The following is a 20,606-nucleotide window of genomic DNA, read 5'->3' as shown; positions in this document are numbered from 1 at the left end:
GCTGCATACTGGGACTTTGAGTACTGCAAGAGGATGACAGCCCAGGAAATTGGCAGTCAAAGGTCTCCAATGTATGGTAATTGGTGAAAGGAGAGGTTCCTTATAGTTTTCACCACTTTTCTTCATACTGGTGACAGCATTCAGTAACAGAGTTTTGGTTTTCACCACAAAACACCAGCAAGTCTCTTCCAATAGCACTGTAGGATGAAACCATTACTTTATCTTCATCAAAAAGCACAGCAAACACATGTATTTTTCACTTTTATTAGCACAGTAACAAATGCAGACTTCATTAGCCTACAACATATAACCAATCCACGGAGTAATTCTTATTCACTTTTACATTTAAACAGCTTAAGGTATTTTACTACAGATTCCATTACCACCTCTTTCATCAAAGCTCACCGACATACAAAAAAAGAAGAAAATTATAGAAGGTGTAAATTGTTTATTACAGCTCACCAGGCCCCTTACAGTAGAGACTTGGTTATATTTGTCACACACACTCTGCAATCCATCTCTCACACACAAATATGCATTCAATACTTGAACAAGGACAACACAGAGGTATACAGTATAAGCAGTGTAACTGTACAAAATTAAATTGTTTGAATAGTTTACATAATCGCTTCCAGAACCAAAAATAAGGGGAAAACAACCTTACGTTCTTTGTATTCCTCATTAGATCATAATTCAGAGGTATATGTAATCCAGTCAGTTACTGCAGAAAGATACCTTAAGTTACAATAACAAAATTCTCTGGAAATAAAAGACTGAATAAAATCTGTTATAGAAATAACCTATTCTTTGCAGACTCCCACCCTCCATTGCCCAATGAACAAGCAGCTCTCGCTATCAGACAGACTGGTGTGCTGAACTTTATTTATGTAGCGTATCTCTTGGTCCACTGTCTGGCCATTCTGTCATGCTCTGCTCTGTTGGTCATATACTGGGTGGCGATGCTGCCAACAAGAGGGTCAGCTAGGAATTAAAAAAAGAAAAAACGTTTGTCAAGGTTGCCAAAATAACACATAGAATATACATTTCTGACAAGCGCATTTCTGTAATTTCACAAAAAGGTGGGTTTTCCGTTAACCCCTTTACACTGGCATGTGCCGACTTAATTGGGCTGTGATGCCAGTACAAGTAGAATGGGTTCCCAATCATGCGGCACTGTGACTGGCTGCACTGTAAAAGCATTGGAAGCCTGGACACAGTTCTGGGGGCAACGATGGAGTACACCACAGAACAAGACAGCAACGCAAATATGTAGAACTTGGTGTTAATGCCCAACCTTCCCTGCCACTGTACATTGGTTTATAGCGGTCATAAAGGGTTTTTTTTTTTTTTTAAGAAAAAGGAGAGGTACAACCTATTGCAGGATTTTCAAGCCCACCCTTAATGTCTGGTACCTCAGCAGCACCTATTTTTCTTGCTTTCACAACCCTGCCACTGATTTCAGCTGATGAGAATGATGAAAATACCCTGTATTTCTGAAAAGAATGAGACTCATTCCATGTGACAGTACTGGTGTATTGGTTAAGTACTGTCCCATGAGGGCAGATGGATAGTTAGACCAATAGGCTCCCACTAAAGATCTAACTTGTGCTTACATAGGGCTGCTGTTTCTCAACCCCCCCCCCCCTCCGCCATTAATTGGAGTGGCAGAGGAGTGAAGAGAAGTATATGTTGCTGGGGGGGGGGGGGGGGGGGAAGAGGGGTTAAAGTGAACAATTTGCTTTATCCTGCATGAATAAACCCTAAGTTCACTCTAAGCTACAGTATAACAATTGTTATTTCCCATAGAAACTGTTGTGTTCAGTAATCAAGTTGTAAAATAACATAACATATGCATTATAGATCTTCTCCAATTTTAATAAATTATTGCATCATACCTGGTATACAGAAAACGGTTTAAAGTTCTATATGGATATTTTTAGTCTAGAAGTTAAAATAAAATTGTTTGTTTCAAAAGGAAGACTGTGGCTTATGTGGTGAAGAATGGATTTCTAGAGGGGATTCTTACCAGGGTTGCAGTCTGTGAGCAGTGAACAGATGGAGAGGAGAACTTTAGAAATGGTTAATGCTGGGCTCCAGTTATCTTTCAGGATATCGAGACAGATGACTCCTTGGCTGTTTATGTTGCAGTGGTAGATCCTCGTCCGAAATGTCACCTGTATTAGGAGGCAGTTGAAGAAGAAATAAGTGCAAGTTGTTAATAATCTCTCATTAGATAATCAAAAGATTCTTTTGCAGACATGTCATATGCTGCCTTTTTTATTTTCTCAGAAATAGGAAACACATGCCTCCAAGCCAAAAAAACAATAATCCTTAAATACTTGTTCCGGTCTCACAAAAAAAAACACACACACACACACACACACACACACACACACACACACTAGACCATGAAGTCATGTGTCTTGATCTCGTTTCACTACCCTTCTGCTGCACCGCCATCTTTAACAGAGATCTGGCACATGCACAGAAAAGTTGCACATCTCTGCAAGGTTTACAGGACCTGACAGAGAAGACCCAGCAGCGTGTCTGTGCATGAGTTTGATCCTTCCAGGCATGTAATTATGTCGCACATCCCAGGAGGCAGTTACTAGACCTCAGAAATGCGCAGAAACACTGAAGGGTCTCTGCCAGGAACTTGTCAGAGACCCACAGTGTGCCTGGGTATGACCAGGGGCCTGAGTCTTCCTCTTTAACTGGGGGAGAGGGGTTTAGCAAGAAAAATTTACTTTTTTTTTTTTTCTTATTAAAAAGCTAAAATCCATTTCTCTGATGTTCATTGACAGACACAGCTCCTGATTCTTCTTAACCATCGGGTTATACTGCCCCCTACAGGAGTAGGACACTAGGCAGGAAAAATCTTGACTACGCCTATGGGTAGTCCCAGGGGGTATACACCTACTCTCTCAGCTATAGACACAGTTTTGTTACAAGCAGTTCACTGCTTTCGGACATCCGAATGGTTAAGAAAAATCAGGACCTGTGTCCATCAATGAACGAAAGAGAAAATGGGATTTTTGACTTGCCATAAAATCCATTTCTCTGATGTTCATTGAGAGACACAGGTCCTGATTTGTCTTAACCATTCGGATGTCCGAAAGCAGTGAAACATGTGCAGTGGAAAAACATCAGAAAATAATTCTCAAAGCTAACCATAGCCAACCAGGTAACATGGAGCTCAACCATAAACAACTGGAGCTCACATGAAAAACAATACACCCTCAAAGAGGATCAGGTCTTCTAAACAGCAGCCAGCAAAACCTTGCGGCCAAAAGAAGCATCCGCAGATGCTAACACAACCACGTTACAAAAAACTTTGTAGTGTGCCCCGACGACCAGGCAGTCGCCTTGCAAACTGACGCTTGAAAACGGAAAGCCCAGGAGACACTAAGCGCCCTAGTAGAGTGCACCTAAACAGGGAAAGGAGGAACCTGACCCCTGACGCAATAGGTCTGATCCACCGTCTGATCCATCTGTAAATGGTCGCAGAAGAAGCCAACAACACTTTGTGGAGGTCCATCCGTAAACACAAATAGAGAGTCGGACTTCCTAAACAACTCCGTAGCTGCCAGGTACACCCTAACTGCCCTGACCACATCCAAGACATGCAAGGGAATTTCCTTCAGATGTTTAGGCCTGGGACATAGGGAAGGCAACACAATATCTGCATTCAAATGACAGAGACCACCATGGGAAGGAATGACGGACAGAGGCAAAACACCACCTTATCCTTGTGAATCCCCATCAGGTGAACGAAAGGATAACGCTGTCATTTCTGACACCCTGCATGCAGAGGTGATAGCCACCAAAGAAGGCCACCTTCTGGGGCAGCGTAAGCAGGGATCCTCCCGAATATTTTCAAAGAGAAGCTTCAGTAGAGCTGAATGCACCACATTAGGATTCCAGGGCAGCAACAGAGCCCACACTGAAGGAACCAAATGTCGGACACCCTGAAGAAAAAGGTACGCACCAGGGAATGTGTGCCCAAAAGTCGTTAGAAAAAAGACCACCAAAACCAGATCCCTGGCCCTTAAAGGTACTCAGGGCCAATTTTTGTTCAACCCCCTGTTGAAGCAAGGTTAAGATCCAATCCACTGAGAAGGAGGAGAAGGGATGAATCCCAAGAGACTCACACCACGCAATGTACGTCTTCCACGTACGATGGCAGATCTTCCTAGAGGCAGATTTCCTAGCTTTTAACAGCATAGAAATCAAAGATTCAAACAAACCTATCTTTCAGCACCCGGAGTTCAACAGCCAAGCCGTTAAAGCCAGCGATCGTAGAGCAGGATGGAAGATTGGTCCTTGGGACAGCAGATTCTCCCTGAGAGGAAGTCCCCAAGGAGCATCGCCAACCAGCCGTACCAGATCAATATACCAAGACTGGCGGGGCCAATCTGGAGCCACTAGAATGACAGAAATCCCTTCTGCCTGAATCCTACGCAGGAGTCGTGGCAGAAGTTTGAGAGGGCTGGAACTAATCAGTCAGCCCACCTTAGAATGCCAGCTACTTACCGAGCCACCAGGACACTTTTTGTGCCCCTTTACTGGTTGACATAGACCAGGGCCGTGACACTGTCCGAAAGAATTCATACCGGACACCCCTGAAGACAATTGTCCAATGAGCCAGACAGACACAGTCTGATCGCTCGGAGTTTCAGTGCACTAATCGTCAGACAAAAAGTGTATCCCCTAGACCAACCGGTCCGCCAGCTCTACAAAGACAGGGGGAAGCTGTTCTCCCACCAGGTCCTGGCATAAAAGCTTAGCCCACTCAGTAAGTTTGTGACACCAGGTCAATAGTAATTACAGACCTATTTGCCGAACCAGCCACAGCGCACATATGTCGGGCCAGAGCATTTGCCCTCTTATTAGCTAAACCTGTAAAGGTCAGGGACTCCTAAACCGGGATGAAGATAACCCAAATTGACCTGTAAACTGGGCTGTTGGGGGGCTGACTCAAGTTCTTAAAGGGCCACAGAGTTGAGCCAGGTGCTGGTCCAGGCATCTGAGTGGATCTTTCCCTGAGCCTGGACCAGCTGAGAAAGAACTGCACGGCTGTGACCCATAGGAGAAATATGGCCAAAAAGCTTTCCGTCTTTACTATACTTTATCAATAAAATTATGAATTTGGATGCATCTGGAAGGTCAAACTTATTTGTGGACTGTACATGTTCTCTTTTTACGTGTGAAAAGGGCCAGGGGAGAGAGGAGAGGACCTTCCTACAATGGGTAAAGGCCTACTTTAGGAATTTTTACATACTTTACTATGGTTACAGGTCAGGTCAGTGTGTTGCACAAAAACATCCAAATTTAACGTATTCTAAATAAAGCCCGGTTTTGTTGCCCACAACACCAACTGAAATGAAACTATCGTTCTCATGGTTCACTGTTCCTAAATGTAAATTAATATACATATGGACAAAAATTATCTTCCATAGTACAATACTAGGAGTACACAGTGTTTAACAGAACTTAAGAACATATTTCAGGGTACTCATTTCAAATGTTTGCAAAATTGAGCTAACAGTATGGCTGGACAGCAGGGAAAGCAAACGTAATTCTGGTGTGCATCACTAGTGCGATCAGCAGCAGGAGGAAGGGGGTCCTGATTCCCCTACATAATTCAGTAAATAACTTTTAGAATACTGTGGCCAATTCATTAGAATAAAAATCTGAGACAGGCGACAAATAGGTTGTAGATTTGAAGGCTAAAACATATCAGGAAAGGCTTGAGAGGCTAAAATGTAAAACCAGAATAATTTCCACATTGTATTTCAATTATTTTTATTCTACTCCTATTAATCTGAATGAACTTGAAGGGTGTACACTTTCTATGTTTAGATCGCCATGTAGATTTACTTCCTTGACTTCTGTGACATGTATTTACTATGCCCTGTGAGCAAGCACTGCTGTGTTACACATTTCACTGAGACTGCCTTCTGAACTACAGAGATGCAGAGAGGAGTTTCAGGAGGCGGAGTCAGTACAGGAATCACTGCTTGCAGGCAGAAAGGTACCATGGGATATCTTAGAAATTGAAGGTAAAGAGCAGAGGAGAAGCTTCAAAGCATGCATGGAGTCCAGGAAGTTGTGGAAATAGATGGCCAGCAGACAGGCAGAACTCACTCAAAAATAAATATGGTTTGTATTGTTATTACAATGCTGCTGTTCTAAAATGAAGTGTATGCTTTGACCATAGATCTCCTTTAATGTAAATAATCAAGTAAAAGGGTAAAGGGGAGCAAGACTGAAACCTTTGAATACATTAATGGTGTGAATTAGATTCAGGAGGGTAGTATTTGTTATATGAAGTGGAGATCAAGAACACAGGAACCTGTGCAGCAAGAAGAAACCTAAAAAGTAATGTTAGAAAGTAAACCTTTACTTAAAAGAGTAGAATATGCTTGGCACAGACTTCTTCTATCAGAAGTAGTCAGCCAGTTTTGTGAGTCAGTGAATTTAAACACAGGTTTACCTTTAGGCTTCATGTACACGGGACATTTAAAAAACCTCTCCTGAACCCTGGATCTTGACAGCTAGTAACCGACGGTGAAAACGCCAGTTTTGCTACGTTTACATGCCGCACATTTTTATGCACGTTTATCGGCTTTTGCGTTTAGAAGCATTTTTTTACATTGTAAAATGGTCAGAAATGAATCAGCATTTAAACAAAACCCTTATAAAACACAAGTTACCGCGTTTAGATGCGTTTGCACCCTGCTACAAGCATTTGGCGTTTCAAATACCATTAAACTTCCATCTGAACGCAATTTTTTGCTTTAAAAAAATGCCACTAAACGACTCCTGAACGTCCGTTTATCAGCAACAGTGTACAGGAGGCCTTGAACCAAAAAAGTAACTATGCAACTACAAGTCTTACTAGATGCTTTGATTCTTATTAAGCACATACTGGTAAATGAGGCCAAGGGTGTGTTATAGAAGACAAAAACAGGGCAAAAATGTATTCCAGTATGAATTCACTACCGCGAATTAGCAGATAAACTCACCAAAGTTTATAATGAGGTTATTGTAATTGCATTTGTAATAGTCTTCTGACCTCTTGTGGTGAATCTGATAAATTACAGTTGTGACCTAGTTTTTTTTTCCTGATAGAAATTTTTAATGCAAATCCAGTCTCTCCAGTATCATTAGGAACTAATGTAGCACCCTTAATTGTTACACCCTGTATAAGTTATTTATACATTAGTGTATTCTGACAATGAAGAAGTCGGAAAAAGCCATTCCCCAGTGACAACATTTTTTTCCATCTCCAACCATTACCTAAATAAGGAACTTCAGCCATAGAGAGGGCGTAATGATGTTCCAAATCCAGCAAGGAGGGAGAATAAACATTCTTACAGTTACAGTAATCATATCCAAAATGTCATTCACATTGTCTCTAAACATATGCTAAAGTCTTCTTAAACAACAAAGTTATAGTAGAATGAGCCTGCTTAGCTGAAAGTTGAAATGGGGCTCTGTAATCTCTGTGAACTGTTTGGAGAAGAAGGTACATAGGTTAGCCTTATATATATGTATATGTTGGAGATTAGGGAGGGTGCTAACAGGTAGACAGGAGGCAGAGTAGTGTCACAATAACCGCAGACTAGGAAAAGTGTTGTCACCCTCCTATTCTAAGCAGACACAGCAGAACAGATGTTGCTGCATTTTACCTTTTTGTTCAGTAATATGAAATACATTATAGTAGAGATGTGAACACTACCACACATCTTCCGGTCAAACAACCAGATAGGTTTTGCCTTACCTTGCATTACACATCAGTAACTAGTCTGAACTAGGTGAGAAATGACAGCTGGAGAAAAACATTATTCTTTCTGGTTAATTATTACTGGGTGATACAGGCGCTTCTCTCTTACCCCTTGCCACTGCCATTTGGCACCCCCTTAAGTGGTTCTAAATGTAAGGTGGTAGAGGTGAACTTCCCAATCCTGTGAACGCTATGATTGGCTGTCACAGCAAAAACATGTTCTGAAGCTCCCAATTGTAAACAATGACCAGGAGCTATCCATGACAGCTCAGCCTCTATGCTAGAAGCAAGTTCTCAGCACAGAAAAGCAGTTACCCATATGTGAGGCGGCTTGGCGTTAAGACCCCCCCCCCCACCCTGCCGCAGCATCTAAGTCCAGGTAGCAGGAACTGGTTAAGACAGCTTCATAAATAAAGGACTAATAAAGTCAGACACAGCAGCAGTAGTGAAGATCCCTAAACAGCTACCCTCCATCAAAATATTAATAATTACTACAAGGATGTCTTTTACAAACTACACAACATTCACTGACTTCACTTGGTCAAAAACCGACCTGTTTACCAGCTAAGTACCTCAAAAAGGTGAAAATGAACAAAAGCGAACAGGAAGCCTTACCTTAGGGGGTTTGAATGGATATTCAGGTGTGAATGTGATGTCCAGGAAGAAAACACCTCCTTCATACACAGAGCCAGGAGGACCCAAAATAGTAGACCGCCATTCATAAATATTGTCTCCTTTTGGACCAGCGCTGTATGTGGGAAATAAAGAACAAAATTTTAATATGCATCCATTAAAAGTTTGTTAAATCCTGAACTAAAGCAAATGCAAATCTACTTTAAAATACCTGGGTTTAAATGAACTAGTCAAGCAGGGCCAATATTTCTGGATGGTATAGCCTTCAGAAAGAGACCAGAAGGATCATATAAAATTGAAAAGGCAAATGTAAATAGTTATATCTGCCTAGATGGCAGTATCATCCAAAAACTTAGCATAGAAGCCTTATACAGCTGTGGCCAAAAGTTGAGAATGACACAAATATTTTTCACAAAGTCTGCTGCCTCAGTTTTTATGATAGCAATTTGCATATACTCCAGAATGTTAGGAAAAGTGATCAGATAAATTGCATTTCATTGCAAAGTCCCTCTTTGCCAAGAAAATTAACTTAATCCCATAAAAAACATTTCCACTGCATTTGTGAAGAAGGCAGCCCCAAGAAAGTCCAGCAAGCGCCAGGACTGTCTCTTACAGTTGATTCAGCTGTGGGATGGGGACACCACTAGTGAAGAGATTGCTCAGGAATGGCAGCAGGCAGGTGTGAGTGCATCTGCAGGCAAAGCGAGGCGAAGACATTTGGAGGATGGCCTGGTGTCAAGAAGGGCAGAAGAAAAAAAACACTTCTCTGCAGGAAAAACTTTAGGGACAGATATTCTGCAAAAGGTACAGGGATTGGACTGCTGAGGACTGGGGTAAAGTCATTTTCTCTGATGAATCCCCTTTCCCATTGCTTGGGGCATCCAGAAAAAAACCTTTTCTGGAGAAGAAAAGGTGAGCGCTACCATCAGTCCTGTGTCATGCCAACAGTAAAGCATCCTGAGACCATTCATGTGTGGGGTTGCTTCTCAGCCAAGGGAATGGGCTCACTCACAAGTTTGCCTAAGAACACAGCCATGAATAAAGAATGGTACAAAATCATCCTCCGAGAGCAACTATTCCCAACCATCCGAGAACAGTTTGGTGATGAACAATGCCTTTTCCAGCATGACGGAGCACCTAGCCATAAGGCAAAAGGCATAACTAAGTGGCTTGGGGAAAAAACCATCAATATTTTGGGTCTATGGCCAGGAAACTCCCCAGAAATTAATCCTATTGAGAACTTGTGGTCAATCCTAAAGAGGTGGGTGAACAAAAAAAACCTCACAAATTCTGACAAACTCCAAGCAATGATTATGCAAGAATGGGCTGCCATTAGTCTGGATGTGGCCCAGAAGTTGATTGCCAGAGCAGACTGTAGACGTCTTGAAAAAGAAGGCCAACGCTACAAATATTGACTCTTTGCATAAACTTCATGTAATTGTCAATAAAAGCCTTTGACATTTATAAAATGCTTGTAACTATACATGAGTATACCACAGTAACATCTGACAAAAAGATCTAAAAACAATGAGAACACAGTCACATCCACTGAGTGACACATAAGTGTATTTTAATATGCTGGGTCAGTCCAGGTACCATTTCCGTGAGCTAGAATGGTAGAAACAGGTCTGCTTTACAGAAATTTTTTAATCACTAATTGCATTCTCATATTGCTTTCCAAATAGAAGTTTAACAGGTCATTACACTAAATATTTAGCTCTTGGCAGAAGCTGTAGGCCTATACCCTCTGACAGTTTCTTACATCTGTTTAGGCTTCATTTATTTTTAAAATACCTAAGTGGTCACCCTTTAGCCCCTTAATGCCAGTAGAAAAAAAAAAAAAAAAAAACGCAAAACGCTCTTTGATGTAAACATTTTTTTCATTGGTCGACATACACTGAAAGCCTTTCCAAAAGGAATAAGCTGCATATAATAACCTGCCTCAAAACACTTCTGTTAATGCGCACACACGCATTATAATGTGAACGAGCCCCTTACATACATAATGATTTGTACCATTTCAGAACAGCTAATTTGTCACAATAGAACTGAAGGATGTGAGAGGTGAAAAAGATTTACACAAATAGGCTTACTGAATAACGTGGAAGTGAAATTTTTCACCTCTTCTAAACTTTAACAATGTGCTACAAAAAACTTCAGATCAAGAAGTTCCTGCAGTCTTCACATCATTATCCTTGTTTGTACCACCTTAATGAAGAAACCTGTAAAAGTGGAAACCAAGTCACCGTTTGTGCAGTGATATGGTAGAAAGCAAGCGAGATAACATATGCAGAAGCCCTATTGTTGGATGTGTTATGAAATAAGGAGATCATGAAATAGGAGCTGTAAAAAGAACTGCGCACTAGTCAATACAAAGCGTCACATCGTAAAACCTGCAAGGAGACAGATGGGAATTCCACGCTGACATTTGATAAGGTATTTATCCATTTTCAATCTCATGATTTTCCCTCGCACGTTTCAAAATACACAGAGCTTGCAGCAAGCCTGAAACTTAAGACAGATGGCAAGGTCACAATTCAGACAAGGCCCTCAGTACGCGGCAGTCACTGAAGCAGACCATTTCCATCATATGCATTTAAGAAGCTGTAATGTACTGTGATCAGAACACCACTCACCAATGGCTGTGTAAATCTTAAACTCCTTAATCTGAGCAAAACACTTTTTCCTAACTGGCACGGTTCCGAAAAAAAAAAAAAAAGTTTTATATATATATATATATATATAACACATTTTGAACTCAGACGGTGACTTGTTAAAAGCAAGTTTCTCTACACTGGAATACAAATGGTTCTGAATTCATGCCCAGCTACACACTTCACTCATACAAATGGGAATATAACCTTGGAGTGAATGGACAAACAAACTACAAATTCATCAACACATGGCCATTGTAGTGGCAGAATACACAATCGCCATCAGATGGTACCTACTCTCTGCCAGTGCTGCTCTTTTCATTTCACTGTATGCAACAATCTTTTTAGCCCCTTGCAGAAAGGTCAGACTCTGCCAAGCAGATACGCCTGCTCAGCGAAGGATCGGTCGGCTTCCCTGACCTTCAATGTGATGGCTGTATTGGTTTTCTTTTTTCACCTGGTGATCCTACAAATACACACTTCCTGTCTCTTCAAGTCGATGCTCATTTCTCTAAAATATCTACAGGGGAAAGAAACTATGGTTGTCGCAAAGGTTGGACTTCAAACATGTCTCCATGTTGGTTTGATGGGATCAGTAGTTTGCAAAAGTAAATTAAGGATTGTTTTTGTGGTCTTCTCTGCTTGTTAGAAGTGACAAGAACATTTCTGGCAAGAGTAACGTTTTTTTCCTGCTGAAAATGTTCTTAGTTACATAGTTATAGTAGTTAAGGTTGGATAAAGACAACAGTCTATCCAGTTCAACCTGAGCAGGTGTGTGTGTGTCAGTGACGTGATCATTTCCCATAACCCTGAATGTTGTGATCTGTGAGATGCACTTCCAATAGTCTTTTAAAAGTAGCCATACTCCCCACAGCTACCACCAATTGTGGAAGAGAGTTCCACATTCTCACCGCCCTTACAGTGAAAAACCCCTTACGTAGATTAAGGTTTAACCGCCTTTCCTCTGATCTCATTGTGTGGCCACGTGTCCTCTTACACTCCTTGATACTAAATCGTTTTTTAACTTTGCTGGGATTGCCATTGAGGTATTTGTAAATCGCTATCATGTCACCTCTTAGGCATCTCCTCTCCAAGGAGAATGAATTAAGTGCCTGTAAACGCTCCTCGTAATGAAGATCCTCCAATCCCCTAATTAGTTTAGTTGCCCTTCTTTGGATTCTCTCCAGTTCCAGCACATCCCTTCTGAGGTTTGGCAAGCTGCAGCTTGACATTGCATGTTATTACTTAGTCTATCTTCTACTAGAACCCCCAGATCCTTCTCCATCCTGGATTTCCCCAGAGGTTCCCCCCCAGAGTATAATTTGCATTTTGTTTTTTGCACCCAAGTGCAATACCTTACATTTCTCTACATTAAATCTCATTTGCCACGTAGTTGCCCACTCCGTTATTTTGTTCAGGTCATTCTGTAAGACTTCTATATCTTGATGAAAAGTTATTGCCCTGCATATTTGTGTGTCATCCGTGAAAACAGATTGAGCTACTTATTCCAGCCTCTATGTTATTGATGAACAAAAATTGGTCCCAGGACTGAGCCTTGGGGGACCCCACTTACCACTTCTGACCAATCTTGAGTACGCATTATTTATTACCACCCTTTGGGCACGCCCATGTAACCAGTTTTCTATCCAAGAACAAACCTTGAGGTCGATGCCTGCAGACCTTAGTTTGTAGATTAAGCGTTTGTGGGGAACTGTATCGAATGCCTTAACAAAATCCAGATACTCCACATCCATGGGTCTCCCCCTATCTAGCTCACAGCTCACCTCCTCACAAAATGCCTATAAAAAAAACTAATGCAGCTATCACAATGAAGGACTTGGTAAGCTGCACTATATGACATTTTTGTTTTTGGGTTTATAAATGCATAAATTCGATCAGAGTTCTTTAATGGAATCCTTTCAACATAAATGACATAATTGTTACACCCATAGATAACAAGTGACATGGACATGCCAGTGAGCGAGGGGAGCCAATGTTTATGCATATCCTAGGAACATTTTTCTATTTTATAGGCAACTTTTCTTTAGGGAGGGGAAAGGCTGTTATAGAAATGGTTTTCAAATTAAAAAAAATAAATTAGGTCCAGCTGATTGAGGTCAGATCTCAACTAGGATACTAATTTCTAATCGTATTTTCGACCTAAAGCATATGTCAAGCCAAGACTGAAAAACAAAAAACACACAACCTTAAACAGCACAACTCAGCAATACAAGCAGGTTACCCCTTCAAAGACCCTGCAAGTACAGAAAATGCCTGTTGATCTGCATGAAGACTCATGGGTGCTCAAGCTGTGGTCCTCCAGCTGTTGCGGAACTACAAGTCCCTTCATGCCTCAGCCTTTGGGAGCCATGCTTGTAACTGTCAGTCTTGCAGTGACTCGTTGGACTTGTAGTTCCACAACAGCTGGAGGGCCACAGCTGGAGCACTCAATGGCTGTACTTTGGCAACACACAGCACTTTAGAAGTGTGAAGTACGTCTACATTACTGACATAAATTACAGGCTTCTTTGCTCTTATCAAACAGATCTACCAAAATGCTTTCAATTAACAATTTACATATCAAAAGGGAATAAAATAAGTAAAGATCATTGTTAGGGTTCACATACACTTTCATTCAGGCCTTTTTAACAAAGTCAGAAGCACATCAAATGTGCATGTGTGCCACCGAAATGAAGTTCTCTATAAAACCTGTTAGTCACGGGTAGCGCGTTTTGCTCCAAAACGATATCATATTACTTCAACCGTTCACTGCTGCCATTTAAACAGTTTTAAAACGAAATCTTCGTAACATTAAACAGGCAATCCATATAAAGAAGAACTGTATTTTCAGATGTAATTAGTGGGGGAAAAAAAAAAGGACCCATAACACAAAGATCATAAAAACCTCCAAGTCTACCCATAGATATAAAACAGTGCCCAACAAACGCATGGATAATCTTTTGGATGAACAATCTTTTCAAGACATCAATCCCTAAACAACCCAATCTGTCTCATCACTACATTATGCCAGTGCAGAAGCTGGGACGCAGTACCTTTTGGTTTGCAGTTGGAACTTCCATTTTTCTCTGGTTAGCGGTCACACAATACATTTATGCAGGTATGGCCTCTAAGCTGGCCATACATTATACAATTTTCTTATTCAATTTCCTTTAAATTTACCTTCAACTATGTAGTGCAAGGGCCTGCATGATTGCATACAAATGAAAAGTGTTTAGGTTTGACACCATACTATATTGTTTGGGTAATTCTAAAGAAAAATTGTATAATGTATGGCCAGCCAAACTAATCTACATGTATAAATGAGTAGGACGCCATTTAATCCCATTCTCACCACCAAAAGATTATCAACAGAGATGAAGAACCCAAGAACAAAAAATGTTATACGTTGCAGCTTACCATTGCTTTGACATGGCCGCATTTATTTTTCTTCAGGCCACGTCAAAAAAATAAACTTGCCAGATTTTAAGTCTCCCTGTAAGATCATGTGTACTGCCCTGAAATCTCTAACATTATTATGAACCTACTCAGCTCCCTTCTGTGAACTACAGAATACATCCCTTTGTGTTATGGTGATGAGAAGTAGAGGTGCTCTGTAGTCAACCAAATCCTGTCCTGGTGCTCTGTAGTCAACTAAATCCTGTCCTGGGGTAAGAACGCTGCATAGACACACTATAGTAAGTGAATGTCAGCACTCTAGGACAGGAAAAGTGTTACTGTTCTCTACCTCTGTGCTACTTGGGAGCTCACTCCTCACTTCCTGTCCAGTAGACACAACAGGAAGTGAAAGGATTTCTCCCCAAAGGGAAAGTAATTACCATCTTAGACTTTAGAACATGTGTCTCAATTAGATGATTTTCCTTGACCTCATTCTCTGGTGACAAATCCAAGTTCCCCTTCACACCACAAATAATGTCCACCAGATCTGTTCTGGGTGCGCATTTTTAACAAGTTATTGATGGTTTTTGTTTCTCTTTTTTTTCACTGTATCGGGGTCCAGTACGTTTTTGATGCATTTTACTGCGTTCCAGTACAGTTCTGCGCAGGAAAAGGGCAGCACATTTTACTTTAGCTAAAATGCACTGGCACTGCATTGGTGTGAACTTTTTGGATGGTGTGATACCATTGGAACCCATATAACCTACTTTCTATGCGTTTTTGATCCAGAAAAAAAAAGCACTACACTGCATGTTGTGTGAACGGGCCCTAAAGCTGACCATACTATACAATCTAATTGTACAATAACCTTTGAATCTACCATCCACTATGTATGCAGTGCAGGGGCCAGTCTGATTGGACTCTATTCAAATGGATTGTTTGTTCGCATATTAAGGGGTGTAATACAGGCAATTGCCATTACACACTAGTTAAACATGTAACACACCTAAAAAAAAATAAAAAGAAGAAGGGGGGGGTGGGGGATAAATAATCCTGGTCACATGACTGCCAGAATGGAGGAACCTTTTCCACACAAAATCATTGCTATACAAGATATATTAAAGCAAAGCTCCACCCAAAATGGGAAGCTCTGCTTGTTTGCTTCCTCCCACCCTCTGCTGCCATATTTGACACTTCCGGGAGACCTTGCGGCAGGAAGTTCAACCCCCCTCTCCCTTCCCTCACCGCTGGGCTATTCAGAAGGCGCAGCACGCTTGGCACATGTGCAGTAGGGAACTGGCTGCAAAGCCACAAGACTTCACTGCCTGTTTCCCTTACAAGGAATGGAGGCGGCAGCACCTGAGAGCCGACTGAAAAATTGGCTGGGATGCCGACACCGCGGGACCCATGGACAGGAAAGTGTCCTAATATTAAAAGTCAGCAGCTGCTGTATCTGCTAATTTTAAATTTTTGGAGGGGGGGGGGGGGGGAATGGGGCTGGAGCTCCACTTTAAGCAAAATAAATGCACTAGGGCTGCCACGACTCGTCGACTACAAAAATTAGTCGACGTGCGTGAAAGGCGTAGACTCGTCACGCGTGACGTCACACGCCCCCCGCTGCATTGATTGGGGCCGTTTCAGGCTGCACTGCCCCGCCCCCAGCCCCCGCTGCGCTCCAGTCCAGAGTGTCTGTGATCGGCATGACATCCCGGAGGCGAGCGGCATGACATCCCAGAGGCGAGCGACGCTCTGCACACTGAGGCAGTGATGTGGTTGCAATGCTCTGCAGGTGCTGGTGCAAAAGTTAGTAAAATGCCCTTTTTTTTTTTTTACTTACTGAAATGAAACATTGTCATAACTTGTCACATAATTATTTTCATAATCAGTATGAACTGTCATTCTTCTATATTTCTTCTGAGTGTGTCAAATGGTGGTACAGCCACAAACTAGACATGCTGTATACAACAGCATATTCATACAATATCATGTAGCATTTTACACATGCTTGGAGAAGCCCCTCTACTACAGCTATAGCAGTCATGCAGAAGTGACATTTTCTAGGTGCTTGATGGTGCCGCTCCACTAAATGTACTGCAGCTCTGTGTAGATGGCACTTCATTTGTGTTTGATAGTGCCTCTCTACTACAATTATAGAAGCCCTGTGTAGGTGACATTTAAAAAGTGCTTTGCTTACACGTTACATCTACAGCAGCCTTGCGTAGGTGACATTTTACAGAGGCTGGACAGTACATCTTCACTACAACTACAGCATTCCTGTGTTGAAGACATTTGATGTGCTCAACAGTGCCTCTCCACTTCATCTACAGCAACCCTGTGTAGTAAAAATTTGGGTCAGGAAGGTCCAGTAATTTGTTCTATTACAGACAGCCTTGGTTAGCCAGCAGGTTCCATTTAAGGGCTTACTGAGGGGTCTGTACTGGGAGGGGGGCTTACTGAGGGGTCTGTACTGGGAAGGGACTTACTGAGGGGTCTGTACTGGGAGGGGGGCTTACTGAGGGGTCTGTATTAATTACAGGATTAATTAGCTAATCAAAAAAACACTCAATTAAGCAAAAAAAAAAATAAAATAAAAATAATCGTTAGATTAGTCAACTAATCGTAAAAATAATCGATAGATTAGTCGACAGACAAATTAATCGTTAGTTGCAGCCCTAAAATGCACCTTTACAAAAAAAAAAAAAAAGTGGATTTTTGTCTTACCGTAAAATCCTTTTCTCCTTCGTTCACTGACAGACACAGCTTCAAATCTTCAGACCACTGGGCTTATGCTCATGCTCTTTAGAAGTAGGACTAGGCAAAAACCTTTTTGATTATGCCCCTGGGGCAGTCCCAGGGGCGTAACCAAAAAGGTTCCGCCCAGTCCTACTCCTAGAAAGCAGCATAAGCCCAATGGCCTGAAGATTTGAAGCTGTGTCTGTTAGTGAACCATAGAGAAATATAAATTTGCTCTTGCAAGTTGGACAGTGCTGCTAATGTGAGCTTTCCTCCTCCACCCACTCAACGGTGCATAGCCACCAGTTTTTAATTTGGCCAACCCTTCCCATATATTCCAGTGAAAAGTTTCAGAAAGGAGAACCCACACTATTTAGTGCAGCTATATGAATAGCATGCACATTTACAACATTGCTGTGTTATTACTGTACTGCACTTTTTACCTGCTGTTTTTTACTCCTGCAACACACATGTAGCTGTGGTGTCATATAGAGGGTCTTTGGTTTTAGTGAATATCCCCCTATACCGATCTATTTTACGTAGCTATTATAGAAAAGAATCACGCACAAGAAAATTATGCCAGCTGAAGAAGCCATTTTAGACCACTCTGGAGAATATTTCTAACCGCTCTCATGTAAGGAAAATGTGTTTTAGTTTTCTATAGTAGCTTCTAGACATTTTCTCCCTGCAGGTTTGAAAAATAAAAGGAATTACCTTATGGGTTTTTGTGGGCAATAAGAAACCCAGAAGGTAATTGAGCTATTTTTATAACCAAAGCAGAATGTCTATAGGGTTCAGAGTGACTTCCGATGGTTAATGTGGGTGTATAATGACTGCATCCGTCACTATATGCATTCGTTACCTGCCTGCCTCCATGGCCCTCTACACAATCAGAATGTTCAGCGTGGATGCCAAACAGCACAGCATAATAAATTTATCTCTATGAATTCATGGTGGAGCTGTCCAACCATACCTACAATGTGCAAATACTGCAATTTATATTATGAGGAAAAGTAGTACTAGAGATTTATGTGCCTATTATGATTTGAAAACCTTCTTCCTGCTGTCAAATGCAGTTGTTCAAAACTTAACACTAAACACAAATTTAATTCTAAAAGTATTTAGTTCCAATGCTCTTAAGCCCCCGTTCACACTAAGGCGACCTGGTCGCCTCACAGGTCGCCGCAGGTCGCCTCCCATAGGGAAGCTGCGGACCCATTCTAATAGGAGCGACACAAGTCGCTCCGACTTAGAAAAAGGGTCCGGAGCTTCTTTGGGGCGACCAGGAGGCGACCGCCATAGACTTCAATGTTATGAAGTCCGTGGTGGCCGTTCCGAGGTCGCGGCGCGCTGCTCGCACCGCGATCTCGGAGGTCGCCCCGGGAAGTAGCATTGCGTGTATGTGAACCGGTGCTTAAGAAGAAGCATTGCCACAACATAAAACAACCTTGTATACTCCTCCAGGAAACCACGAGTATGTGGCACTTGGTCCTGTTCAGATCCGTGCTGTGATTAGTAAATAAATGCTATTTCACTAGTTTATGTTGGCTGTAGCCCCACCCTAGGCTGGAGCCCAATTTATTGGTGTTTCTTTACAAGAGTTACAACCAGCACTTTAGCCACCGCCCCTTTTCTCAGATGTGCTTTGCAAAATATAATAGTAAAATGCAGAATCTGAAAATGCAGAATATCAAATACAGAATTTCTTACTATGTGACAATCCCACAAGACTGCACCCCACAACTCGCCAGAGAGCCAGCTTGAAGGAGGATGACACACAGGAATATACTACGCTCTTTGTAATCCCAAAACGTAGGTTGCTGCTGCTGCTGCTCATTTTTGTTGAGTGTAGCTGAAGACTGCATTTATGAACACAACTCCCTGACAGTGGGGCTGCTGAGGGACAGGGAGATGGACACTTTCAACAGTGTTCCTGAGGGAGCAGTGTTCCTTCAGGAGCACCTCCTGTTCAAATCTGCAGCTCCTGCTGCAAACCAGGCTGCTGTTGCGGGAAGTCCCTTCATTTTTTCTAGCAGTTGGCAGAAATGCTTAATATACACTGCTACGTCACTGTATTCACAATAGCGGTGGATCTGTGATAGAACATACAAGACAGCAGAAAGATTACACAGCCACGCCAGTGCTGACAGATCCACAACTATTTTGATTGCTGGCATTGTACAGTGAGGGGAAAAAAGTATTTGATCCCCTGCTGATTATGTACGTTTGCCTACTGACAAAGAAATTATCAGTCTATATTTTAATGGTAGATTTAAAAAGTGAGAGAGACAGAACAACAACAAAATCCAGAAAGCCTTTTAAAAAAGTTATTCATGGATTTGCGTTTTAATGAGTGAAATAACTAACTATTTGACCCCTTTGCAAAACATGACTTGATGACAAACTTGGTGGCAAAACCCTTGTTGGCAATCACAGAGGTCAGACGTTTCTTGTAGTTGGCCACCAGGTTTGCAGATCCTCTCCAAGTTATTAGGGTTTTGAGGCTGACGTTTGGTAACTCGAACATTCAGCTCCCTCCACATATTTTCTATAGGAATAAGGTCTGGAGACTGGCTAGGTCACTCCAGGACCTTCATGTGCTTCTTCTTGAGCCACTACATTGTTGCCTCGGCCATATGTTTTGGGTCATTGTCATGCTGGAATACCCATCCATGACCCATTTTCAATGCCCTGGCTGAGGGAAGGAGGTTCTCACCTAAGATTTGATGGTACATGGCCCTGCCCATTGCCTCTTTGATGCAGTGAAGTTGTCCTGTCCCCTTAGCAGAAAAACACCCCCAAAGATTAATGTTTCCAAACACGGAGAATTGAGTTAATGTCAAAGAGCTTGATTTTGGTCTCATCTGACCACAACACTGTTACCCAGTTCTTCTCTGAATCATTCAGATGTTCATTAGAAAACTTCAGACGGGCCTGTACAAGTGCTTTCTTGAGCAGGGGGACCTTCCAGGTGCTGCAGAATTTCAGTCCTACACAGCGTAGTGTGTTACCAATTGTTTTCCTGGTGACTATGGGCCCAGGTGCCTTGAGATCATTGACAAGATTCATTATAGAAGACACTTGGAAGCCAGAAATCTTACTGATTGATAGGGGATCAAATACTTATTTCACTCATTAAAATGCAAATCAATTTATACATTTTTTGAAATTAGTTTTTCTGGAACTAGTTGTTTTCGGTATCTCACTGTTAAAATAAACCGAGCATTAAAATTAAAGACAGATCATTTCTTTGTCAGTTGGTAAACATACAAAATCAGCAAGGGATCAAATACTTCTTTTCCCCCTCACTGTAAATGGAGTGGACCATGCCCTCTTCCTTGCTGAAGGACAGCTCATGTCATTAGCATGCTTCTGCTGCCAGAAACTAGTGCTGTCATTCA

The 20,606-nt window shown here is 41.8% G+C and overlaps 1 protein-coding gene across 2 annotated transcripts in view; it reads right to left on the bottom strand.

The window, feature by feature from the left end:
* Nucleotides 1-248: 248 nt before the first annotated feature.
* The window catches only part of UBE2E1 (ubiquitin conjugating enzyme E2 E1), a 61,855-nt gene continuing 41,497 nt past the window's right edge, over nucleotides 249-20,606 (bottom strand). For both annotated transcript variants that reach the window (XM_082258632.1, XM_082258631.1), the window contains 3 exons: nucleotides 8,405-8,537; nucleotides 2,027-2,174; nucleotides 249-981 (listed from right to left, as the gene is read on the bottom strand). In XM_082258632.1, the coding sequence (XP_082114758.1) occupies nucleotides 884-981; nucleotides 2,027-2,174; nucleotides 8,405-8,537 (379 nt within the window). In that variant the 3' untranslated portion in view covers nucleotides 249-883. The remainder of the gene's footprint in view (nucleotides 982-2,026; nucleotides 2,175-8,404; nucleotides 8,538-20,606) is intronic.

Source organism: Pelophylax lessonae, assembly GCF_965119305.1.
Source record: "Pelophylax lessonae genome assembly, chromosome: 5".
NCBI lineage: Eukaryota > Metazoa > Chordata > Amphibia > Anura > Ranidae > Pelophylax > Pelophylax lessonae.
Note: the sequence above shows the minus strand (reverse complement) of the source record. Positions and strands in the feature narration are given on the sequence as shown.